This window comes from Porcisia hertigi, chromosome 2 (genome assembly GCF_017918235.1).
Source record: "Porcisia hertigi strain C119 chromosome 2, whole genome shotgun sequence".
NCBI lineage: Eukaryota > Euglenozoa > Kinetoplastea > Trypanosomatida > Trypanosomatidae > Porcisia > Porcisia hertigi.
Genome location: NC_090561.1, coordinates 327,010 through 338,385, shown reverse-complemented (window position 1 = coordinate 338,385; position 11,376 = coordinate 327,010). Strand labels below are relative to the sequence as shown.

The 11,376-nt window shown below is 63.4% G+C and overlaps 1 protein-coding gene across 1 annotated transcript; it reads right to left on the bottom strand.

Annotated features, from left to right (window-relative positions):
* Positions 1-1,224: 1,224 nt before the first annotated feature.
* Positions 1,225-9,033, bottom strand: JKF63_07597 (uncharacterized protein; the record flags this gene model as incomplete). Its single annotated transcript, XM_067903531.1, has 2 exons — positions 1,225-3,966; positions 7,981-9,033. The coding sequence occupies 2 exons, from the start codon at positions 9,031-9,033 to the stop codon at positions 1,225-1,227; spliced, it is 3,795 nt and encodes a 1,264-aa protein (XP_067759963.1).
* Between the last annotated feature and the right edge of the window lie 2,343 nt (positions 9,034-11,376).

The window sequence follows — 11,376 nt, the reverse complement described above, 5'->3', positions numbered from 1 at the left end:
AGCAATCATGCTGCAGTGCGCCAAAAAAAAGACACCAGGGGACGAGGGGGCGCCCAGAAACACTCACATCACAAAAGAAAAAAAGAATAGCGCTTGCGCGCTTCCAAAATCTTGCCGGAATACGGGTTCCGGAAGTTTCGCATACCAATAAAGAAACTGATACTTATATTTTTTTGCATATGTTTTCTTTTATAACGCCCCAGGAAGGCGCGTTATATAGTCATTGCCGAACGGAAACGGTAAACGCTCCAAGTGTCGAAAAAACCCGGTTTCCTTGAGAAGGGACCGCGATCAGCAGTCGAGGTGTTCTCCGCAATGCCCTGTAGCTCATGGGGCCCCAATCGTGAGTTTTTGTCGGGTTTTGAAAGGGAAAATCATGCTATTTACCCAAGAACACGTGCAGCTGCCGAGGTCACATCTCGCGCGAAAAAGGGGAAACAAGTTCAAAAGAAAAACTTTAGGGCACACAGGCGTCTTAGCCGACCCTGGCTTAGTGGCCTGGTGCGGATGTGCGTCGTGGCGGGGGGGGGGGTCAAGGGGGGATTTCTGAGGGTTAAGCCCGGTAGCTTTCAGAAGCGCCTGGGGCGGGAAGTGGACGAAGAGCCGGTTCATGGGGCGGAATTGGTCATGATCACCGCCTGGGTTTCATTATTTTTCAGTGGGTGAGAAGTCTCCGGGCCCAATTGGCACGAACAGCCTCATAGAGATACGCGTTGCCCTCGTGAAGCGCCTGGGAAATACTCGAAAGCAGTTCCTCGAAGGCGGTTCGCGCGGAGAAGGGGAAATTTGCGGAACCCGCTACGGCAGGCAACCATTGGAAACTTTCCTTGTGGAGACCCCCGGTTGATTCCAGCGAAACGGGCGCGAACACCGTGCCGGTTTCCACCGCCCAGCTGCCCCACTTGCGTTTCTTCCCGGCGTGCGCCTGCTGAAGGGGGTTTTGCTGGGCGCTGCGGGTCCGGCCGGGGAAAGTGATCACCACGTCCGTGGCGAACGTTCCCCCCGCCGCGGCGATGCTCAGATCGAGCCTCTCGCCGCTCGTGCTGCTCACCCGGGGCTCTGCAACCACAGAAAATCCAAGTCGTTTTGCCCACGCTTCGATCGCCGAAAGGACGCGGTTGTGCCGCTGGATGCGCGGACCGCCGGGAACCGACGGACACACGTTCACGTGCGCGTTGTCCGCGTCCGCCCTGCATGCGCACCGCACCTCGGGACGCAAAACTCTCATGAGGGGCCGCTGGCGAGCGAGAACCTCGAAGGGAAGTCGCCGAGGCGAAGCGCCGGGTCGGCCAGCGCGCGCGTGGCACCTGGCGCCGCATTGGCCTTCACAATCTCGAGGGCAGGCTCCGGGAGGAGAGTTTTGAGGGCCCCAAGGTTGTGTTGGTCAACTTGGTGCGTGTGTGCCTGTTGCGCGCCTTTCCGGCCAACGCTCTGCACCGCGAACCGCGAGATCGCCAGCCGCGACCGCAGCCCGCACCCACCCATGACGAGGGGGGGCCTGGCAAGAAGGGCGGCGGCGCCCTCGACAGGCGCGCCGCCGATGAGCGCCGACAGCGCGTGGAGGACGCGGTCGTCGAACCACGCCGCGCTGTCGTGCAGTTCCTCCGCGCTGCGCGTTCGCAAAAGAAAAGTTAGCCGCGGCAGCGCGGACGCGCGCAGTAGGTTCATGCGCGCGTGGCGGGGAAGCTGCTCGCCGCCAAGGGCGGAGAAGCACGCCTCGTACTGGCGCGTTTTCTCCCACACCCATTCGTCCACCGGCGCGCCGTTGCCGCGGAAGCCGGCGCCGAGGATGCGCACCACCCCGGCCGCCAGCGGCACCACCACCCCGGAAACCGTCACCGGCTCCGGCGCCGTGTTTTTGGACAGGTGGTGGCTTTTTGCCGGGTTGATGTCGAAGCCGGTGGCTGCGAGCGCCGGGCCCGCCTCGTCCAAAAACGCCTGGACAGCCGCCCTGGGACCGACAACCGTCAAGTCGTCCAGATATGCCGTCACTTTGGCGAGCGGGTGCGCCGCCATAATCGGCCGCAGCGTCTCCGCCACGGCGTTGGCGAAGAGGAGGGGGCTGAGCACCATACCCTGGCGGACGCCGCGCGTCGACCAGAATTGCTCTACTCGGCGGCCGCCTTCGTAGACGCCAAGTGCCCCAGGCTCCCCGAGGGAAAGGTCCACCACACCAAACGTGTGGCGGAGGGCTTGTTGACGGAACGCCGCCCCCAAAACACCCGCCCGGGAAACACGATTGTACGCGTTTGCCGCGTCCAGCGCGACAAGCGTGTCGGCCGGTTCGCTCGCGTATGTCGCCCGAATCTGGGCAACCGCCTCGGCGGCGTCACCCCACACCCCGAATCGCCACCCACGAAATGTGTCACGAAACGGCTTTTCCACAGCATCAAGGGCGAGATGCGAGGCGATTTTCAGCCATACAGACTCCGGCGTGATCGGCCGGACCTTTGTGGAGCCCGCCTCTTTCAAAAACGGGTGGACAACGCACGCGCGGAGGCGGTACGCGAAAGACGGCGAAACGTTGCCGGCAAGGATGTCCTGGATGAGCGCCGTTGTCTCCGCCAAAAGCGCCGAATTTTCGACCACGGGAACGAGCAGTTCCCGGGTCCGGCCGCCAAGTCCCGGCGCGGCGGCTCGGCCAAGCCGCCTCGGCACCACTCCTTTGACCTTCTCCGGTTTTAAACCGTGCGGAAAAGGCGTCTGCGGTGGGCGCGGGTAGTCCGCGGGATTTTCCCGGCGATGAAGTGCGCGAAGCTGGTCCAACACCTCGCTGGCGCGTGCGCGCGGGAGTTGTGCCTGGAAAAGCGTGCGCGCTGCTTTTCCGAGGGCCCCAAGCGAGGGCTGGTGAGGGATGCGGCGTGTGTGGCGTTCTTCTGCCGTGTGTCCGCCGCTGGTGGGGAGATGTTCCTCCGTGTTCGGCCTCCGTGTGGCTCCGGCGTGGCCTGTGTACGGTTCGTCCTCCTCCCTCTCTTCCCGCGTGGCTGGTGGGGTTGGGTTGGTCGTCGTCGTCTCCTCGTTCTCGCCGCGGGGCTCTTCTTGCGCTTCGTCGTCTCCTCCCCGCGGCTGCGCGCGCGGCTTGGCGAGCCGGGTGCGCACCAGCTCGGTGAGTGCAAGCTGGCGTTGGTGGCGTCCCGCGGCGGCGGCCGCGGTGTACCCGAGGAGGGTGTGGCCAACGGCCTCGGCCCAGTGTCCCCATTCCTGTTTTCTAAGTGTTCGAATCGTGGTGGGGAATTCTCGCGTCCACTCCTCGTCCTCCTCCGTCGGCGGCGCGCGGCGGCGCGGCGGCGATGTTGTGACGGTGGTGGCGGGTGTTTCCCCGTCGGCGTTTTCGTCTCCCGGCGGTGTGCGCGGGTCCGGCCGGGCCCGTTTTCGGTTATGGGCGGCGCGCGTTTCAAATTCGCCACATTTTTTGCGGTGTGCGATCCGCGCGTTTCCGGACGCTGTCAAAAAATCGCCGCACAGAGTGCAGCGATCCACGCCAGCCGCTTTCATGGCGTCGACCGTGGCGGTTTCGCGCGCGTGAATGGTATTAAGGTGGCTGATCTGCTGTGGCCGGCGGGCTTGTGATGACCAGGCGCGCGGGCATAACGGGCACGTGCGCGGTCCGACGCGGCACGTGCGCGGTCCGACGCGGCGCGCGTCGGCGTTTTCCCCGTGCCAAAAGTCCCGTCGCGGCTCCGTGGTGGCCGCCTCGGTGCCGGCATCGGTGCCGCCGTGCTCGCTCATGTCGTCCGGCTCTTCGCCGTCGGTGTTCGGTGGCGCCGGCGGTGCTGGTATCTGCGGTGGTGCGGCGGTGGGGTCTTCGTTTCGCCCGGCCGCCGCCTCCTCGTCCTCCTCGCCGTCCCTGCCGTTCTCCTCCTCCGGCCCGGTCCCGGGCGGGTCTTGTCCATAGAAAAACCGCCCGCTGGCGTCGCGGTTTCTCTCGGGTGGCGGCGGTGCGGTCGCGGCGGCCTCCGCGGGGTCCTCGGCACCGCCCTCACCCCCCTCGTCATCGTCCTCGCCCCCCGTGGCCGCCCGGACCGCGGTGGGAGGCGCCCGGGCGAAGATCACGGTGTCGATGCTCGCCGGGTTTGGTGGTGGTACGTCCTTTTCGTGGCGTGTACCGTCGTATTTGTGCCAAAAAATCTCGCCGTTTTCGCGCTCGGCAACGTATGCGGCCACGTGGTGGGGGGTCGTGGCGCAGATCGCGGCGTGTAGGTGGAAACGTGCGGTGGTGCGCTCGGCCGTGGGAAGCGACATTTCCAGCGGTATTTCGGCCATGCCGTCCGTCTGTTTTGCGCCCCTGGACGCCACGATGGTGAAGGCGGCCGCCTGGTCGAAGAAAAATTGCCCCAGGGCCGTTGTCGCACCACCGTCCGCACCGCAGTGCCCGCAGCTTTCGCGTGACGGTGCCCAGCTGGGCCCGAAACCTTGGCTGGGCGCCGCCGCCGTGGTTCCGTGCGGGTTGCCGGGCGCCGTTTCGTATGTTCCAATCGCGGGTTGTGGTGTCAGGTGGCCCTCCGTTGTGGCGCCGCACGCGTTGCAGTAGAGATCTTCCCGGCGGTTCGCGTTGAACAGCGCCGCTGTCGCGCCATCGCGTGCCGCAACCGTTTGCAAAACCATACCGACCGTTGCGGGAAGCGAAAGCGCCAGTTCCCGAACCAATTCTTTTGAGGCTTCGAAATTTGATTCTCGGAAGGCTCTCGTCAACACCGGGTGTGGGTCGAATTTTGTTTTCATGGTCATTAGTGCGGCGATTGCGGCGGTTATTGCGCAGGACGGGCCGACATTTGCCATTCCGCCGTGGAAGCGCGAAAGTCCGAACCATCTTGGGATCGCCCGCGTGCCCGCGTGGTTTTCGCGAATGTGCTCCTGGACTGTTTTTTCGCATCCGCTTGCGTATGTGCAGGCTCGGCCGTTTTGGTCGACCGCTGTGCAGTAGTAAAAACTCTCTCGCGATGGGTTCGCCCATGCGAAGTGGCGTTTAAGAATGTCCGTGTGCCTGCTGAAGGGGGTTTTGCTGGGCGCTGCGGGTCCGGCCGGGGAAAGTGATCACCACGTCCGTGGCGAACGTTCCGCCCGCCGCGGCGATGCTCAGATCGAGCCTCTCGCCGCTCGTGCTGCTCACCCGGGGCTCTGCAACCACAGAAAATCCAAGTCGTTTTGCCCACGCTTCGATCGCCGAAAGGACGCGGTTGTGCCGCTGGATGCGCGGACCGCCGGGAACCGACGGACACACGTTCACGTGCGCGTTGTCCGCGTCCGCCCTGCATGCGCACCGCACCTCGGGACGCAAAACTCTCATGAGGGGCCGCTGGCGAGCGAGAACCTCGAAGGGGAAGCCGCCGAGGCGAGGCGCCGGGTCAGCCAGGGCGCGCGTAGCGCCGGGCGCCGCGTTGGCCTCCACAATATCGAGGGCAGGCTCCGGGAGGAGAGTTTTGAGGGCCTCAGGGTTGTGTTGGTCAGCCTGGTGCGTGTGTGTCTGTTGCGCGCCTTTCCGGCCGACGCTCTGCACCGCGAACCGCGAGATTGCCAGCTGCGACCGCAGCCCGCACCCACCCATGACGAGGGGGAGCCTGGCAAGAAGGGCGGCGGCGCCCCCGACAGCGCGTGGAGGACGCGGTCGTCGAACCACGCCGCGCTGTCGTGCAGTTCCTCTGCGCTGTGCGTTCGCAAAAGAAAAGTTAGCCGCGGCAGCGCGGACGCGCGCAGTAGGTTCATGCGCGCGTGGCGGGGAGGCTGCTCGCCGCCAAGGGCGGAGAAGCACGCCTCGTGCCGGCGCGTTTTCTCCCACACCCATTCGTCCACCGGCGCGCCGTTGCCGCGGAAGCCGGCGCCGAGGATGCGCACCACTCCGGCCGCCAGCGGCACCACCACCCCGGATACCGTCACCGGCCCCGGCGCCGTGTTTTTGGACAGGTGGTGGCCTTTCGCCGGGTTGATGTCGAAGCCGGTGGCCGCGGGTGCCGGGCCCGCCTCGTCCAAAAACGCCTGGGCAGCCGCCCTGGGACCGACAACCGTCAAGTCGTCCAGGTATGCCGTCACTTTGGCGAGCGGGTGCGCCGCCATAATCGGTTGCAGCGTCTCCGCCACGGCGTTGGCGAAGAGGAGGGGGCTGAGCACCATACCCTGGCGGACGGCGCGCGTCGACCAGAATTGCTCTACTCGGCGGCCGCCTTCGTAGACGCCAAGTGCCCCGGGCTCCCCGAGGGAAAGGTCCCCCACACCAAATGTGTGGCGGAGGGCTTGTTGACGGAACGCCGCCCCCAGAACACCCGCCCGGGAAACCCGATTGTACGCGTTTGCCGCGCCCAGCGCGACAAGCGTGCCGGCCGATTCGCTCGCGTATGTCGCCCGAATCTGGGCAACCGCCTCGGCGGCGTCACCCCACACCCCGAATTGCCACCCACGAAATGTGTCACGAAACGGCTTTTCCACCGCATCAAGGGCGAGATGCGAGGCGATTTTCAGCCATACAGACTCCGGCGTGATCGGCCGGACCTTCGTGGAGCCCGCCTCTTTCAAAAACGGGTGGACAACGCACGCGCGGAGGCGGTACGCGAAGGACGGCGAAACGTTGCCGGCAAGGATGTCCTGGATGAGCGCCGTTGTCTCCGCCAAAAGCGCCGAGTTTTCGACCACGGGAACGAGCAGTTCCCGGGTCCAACCGTCAAGTCCCGGCGCGGCGGCTCGGCCGAGCCGCTTCAGCACCACTCCTTTGACCTTCTCCGGTTTTAAACCGTGTGGAAAAGGCGTCTGCGGTGGGCGCGGGTAGTCTGCGGGATTTTCCTGGGGATGAAGTGCGCGAAGCTGGTCCAGCACCTCGCTGGCGCGTGCGCGCGGGAGTTGTGCCTGGAAAAGCGTGCGCGCTGCTTTTCCGAGGGCTCCAAGCGAGAGCTGGTGAAGGATGCGGCGTGTGTGGCGTTCTTCTGCCGTGTGTCCGCCGCTGGTGGGGAGATGTTCCTCCGTATTCGGCCTCCGTGTGGCTCCGGCGTGGCCTGTGTACGGTTCGTCCTCTTCCCTCTCTTCCCGCGCGGCTGGTGGGGTTGGGTTGGTCGTCGTCGTCTCCTCGTTCTCGCCGCGGGGCTCTTCCTGCGGCCCGTCGTCTCCTCCCCGCGTCTGCGCGCGCTGCTTGGCGAGCCGGGTGCGCACCAGCTCGGTGAGTGCAAGCTGGCGTTGGTGGCGTCCCGCGGCGGCGGCCGCGGTGTACCCGAGGAGGGTGTGACCAACGGCCTCGGCCCAGTGTCCCCATTCCTGTTTTCTAAGCGTTCGAATCGTGGCGGGGAATTCTCGCGTCCACTCCTCGTCCTCCTCCGTCGGCGGCACGCGGCGGCGCGGCGGCGGTGGTGTGGCGGCGGTGACGGGTGTTTCCCCGTCGGCGTTTCCGTCTCCCGGCGGGGTGCGTGGGTCCGCCCGGGCCCGTTTTCGGTTATGGGCAGCGCGCGTTTCAAATTCGCCACATTTTTTGCGGTGTGCGATCCGCGCGCTTCCGGACGCTGTCAAAAATTCGCCGCAAAGAGTGCAGCGATCCACGCCGGCCGCCTTCATGGCGTCGGCCGTGGCGGTTTCGCGCGCGTGCATGGTATTAAGGTGGCTGATCTGCTGTGGCCGGCGGGCTTGTGATGACCAGGCGCGCGGGCATAACGGGCGCGTGTCGGCGTTTTCCCCGTGCCAAAAGTCCCGTCGCGGCTCCGTGGTGGCCGCCCCGGTGCCGGCATCGGTGCCGCCGTGCTCGCTCATGTCGTCCGGCTCCTCGCCGTCGGTGCTCGGTGGCGCCGGCGGTGCTGGTATCTGTGGTGGTGCGGCGGTGGGGTCTTCGTTTCGCCCGGCCGCCGCCTCTTCGTCCTCCTCGCCGTCCCTGCCGTTCTCCTCCCCCGGCCCGGTCCCGGGCGGGTCTTGTCCATAGAAAAACCGCCCGCTGGCGTCGCGGCCTCTCTCGGGTGGCGGCGGTGCGGTCGCGGCGGCTTCCGCGGGGTCCCCGGCACCGCCCCCACCCTCCTCGTCATCGTCCTCGCCCCCCGTGGCCGCCCGGACCGCGGTGGGAGGCGCCCGGGCGAAGATCACGGTGCCGATGCTCGCCGGGTTTGGTGGTGGTACGTCCTTTTCGTGGCGTGTACCGTCGTATTTGTGCCAAAAAATCTCGCCGTTTTCGCGCTCCGCAACGTATGCGGCCACGTGGTGGGGGGTCGTGGCGCAGATCGCGGCGTGTAGGTGGAAACGTGCGGTGGTGCGCTCGGCCGTGGGAAGCGGCATCTCCAGCGGTATTTCGGCCATGCCGTCCGTCTGTTTTGCGCCCCTGGAGGCCACGATGGTGAAGGCGGCCGCCTGGTCGAAGAAAAATTGCCCCACGGCCGTTGTCGCACCACCGTCCGCACCGCAGTGCCCGCAGCCCTCGCGTGACGGTGCCCAGCTGGGCCCGAAACCTTGGCTGGGCGCCGCCGCCGTGGTTCCGTGCGGGTTGCCGGGCGCCGTTTCGTATGTTCCAATCGCGGGTTGTGGTGTCAGGTGGCCCTCCGTTGTGGCGCCGCACGCGTTGCAGTAGAGATCTTCCCGGCGGTTCGCGTTGAACAGCGCCGCTGTCGCGCCATCGCGTGCCGCAACCGTTTGCAAAACCATACCGACCGTTGCGGGAAGCGAAAGCGCCAGTTCCCGAACCAATTCTTTTGAGGCTTCGAAATTTGATTCTCGGAAGGCTCTCGTCAACACCGGGTGTGGGTCGAATTTTGTTTTCATGGTCATTAGTGCGGCGATTGCGGCGGTTATTGCGCAGGACGGGCCGACATTTGCCATTCCGCCGTGGAAGCGCGAAAGTCCGAACCATCTTGGGATCGCCCGCGTGCCCGCGTGGTTTTCGCGAATGTGTTCCTGGACTGTTTTTTCGCACCCGTTTGCGTATGTGCAGGCTCGGCCGTTTTGGTCGACCGCTGTGCAGTAGTAAAAACTCTCTCGCGATGGGTTCGCCCATGCGAAGTGGCGTTTGAGAATGCCCGTGTGCCTCTGGAAAAGCCGTTCCGCGAAGGAAATGTGCTCAACGACGGCCGTCGTGAGCATTTTTGTCCGGGCGATGTCCGCGAGCAAAGCGTCAAATCGTGATAAATTTTGGTCCTTTTGAGAAAATGTGGGGTTTTCTCGGTCACGCGGTGCGTCTTTCCCCGCGGCGGCTGGGGGTCTCTGGGTCACGGGTTCGATTTCCCCTGCTGCGAACTTTTTTTGAACGCCCTTCTCCCGGAGGAGGGGTGGTGGTACCCCTTTCCGGGTGGGAAATTTTGTGCGAAAACCGTGCGGTTTGACATTTTCGAAATGCTCATAACTTTTCGACCGTGTGTCGTCCGATGCTGTGGATTTAAAACGTTTTATCCATTTTTCCGGGAGCTTTAGATGACTACCGTTGTTCGATTTGGAGGTGTGGGTTTCCGAGATTTTTCGGTACCTGCCAAAGGGCTGTTTTTCGTCAAAATCGCGTTGGCAATTTGACCGTTCGTCATTTTCGAAATGCTCACAACTTTTCGACCGTTCGTCGTCCGACGTTCCCGAGAGCACGCCTTTCATCCGTTTTCCCGTGCGCATTAATTGACTGCGGTTATCTGCGGAAACCGGGTACGTGTCTTTTGTCGGGTTGCCGGAAAAAATTTGCGAATGTCTGGACCCTCTTTTTTGGGGGTCCCCATTTTTTGCCTCACCTTCCGCCCGTCCGGTGGGGGGCCGGAGGGGTCTGTCACCGTGCTCCCGCGGGGGGCTCGGTGGGTTCGGGGAGGTGAGGTTGCAAAATTTGGTGCCAAGGGCCGGGCCTTGGAAGTTTTTTGTACGAGGGTACATAAAAAACGACTTTTTCTTAAATTTTATATATTAAAAATTTCATACAGAAACTGATACTTATATAGCGTTAGTTGAAAGTTCCAACCCCCAAGTGGCTGTGAGGGGGTGGCTTTTTGTACCTCCGCACCGCGTGTCATGGCAGCGCGGGGAGGCAGGAGAAGGGGGCAGGGAGGGGACCCACAGGCACCCGGACCTGGAAGCCCAGGCAGAGAGCCACTGGGCCGCCCAGATGAAAAAACGGATCGCAGGCGCCGTGGACGCGCGTAAAGATGCCTGCGGGGGCTGAGGGGACGCCCAGAAACACTCACATCATAAAAAAAAAAGAGTAGCGCTTGCGCGCTTCAAAATCTTGCCGGAATAAGGGTTCCGGAAGTTTCGCATACCAATAAAGTACAGAAACTGATACTTATATAGCGTTAGTTGAAAGTTCCAACCCCCAAGTGGCTGTGAGGGGTGGCTTTTTGTACCTCCGCACCGCGTGTCATGGCAGCGCGGAGGGGAGGCAGGAGAAGGGGGGGCAGGGAGGGGGGACCCCACAGGCACCGGACGCGGAAGCCCAGGCAGAGAGCCACTGGGCCGCCCAGATGAAAAAACGGATCGCAGGCGCCGTGGACGCGCGTAAAGATGCCTGCGGGGGCTGAGGGACGCCCAGAAACACTCACATCATAAAAAAAAAAGAGTAGCGCTTGCGCGCTTCCAAAATCTTGCCGGAATAAGGGTTCCGGAAGTTTCGCATACCAATAAAGTACAGAAACTGATACTTATATAGCGTTAGTTGAAAGTTCCAACCCCCAAGTGGCTGTGAGGGGGTGGCTTTTGTACCTCCGCACCGCGTGTCATGGCAGCGCGGGGGGGCAGGAGAAGGGGGGCAGGGAGGGGGGGACCCCACAGGCACCGGACGCTGGAAGCCCAGGCAGAGAGCCACTGGGCCGCCCAGATGAAAAAACGGATCGCAGGCGCCGTGGACGCGCGTAAAGATGCCTGCGGGGGCTGAGGGGACGCCCAGAAACACTCACATCATAAAAAAAAAGAGTAGCGCTTGCGCGCTTCAAAATCTTGCCGGAATAAGGGTTCCGGAAGTTTCGCATACCAATAAAGTACAGAAACTGATACTTATATAGCGTTAGTTGAAAGTTCCAACCCCCAAGTGGCTGTGAGGGGGTGGCTTTTGTACCTCCGCACCGCGTGTCATGGCAGCGCGGAGGGAGGCAGGAGAAGGGGGGCAGGGAGGGGGGACCCCACAGGCACCCGGACGCTGGAAGCCCAGGCAGAGAGCCACTGGGCCGCCCAGATGAAAAAACGGATCGCAGGCGCCGTGGACGCGCGTAAAGATGCCTGCGGGGGCTGAGGGGACGCCCAGAAACACTCACATCATAAAAAAAAAGAGTAGCGCTTGCGCGCTTCAAAATCTTGCCGGAATAAGGGTTCCGGAAGTTTCGCATACCAATAAAGTACAGAAACTGATACTTATATAGCGTTAGTTGAAAGTTCCAACCCCCAAGTGGCTGTGAGGGGGTGGCTTTTTGTACCTCCGCACCGCGTGTCATGGCAGCGCAGGGGGAGGCAGGAGAAGGGGGG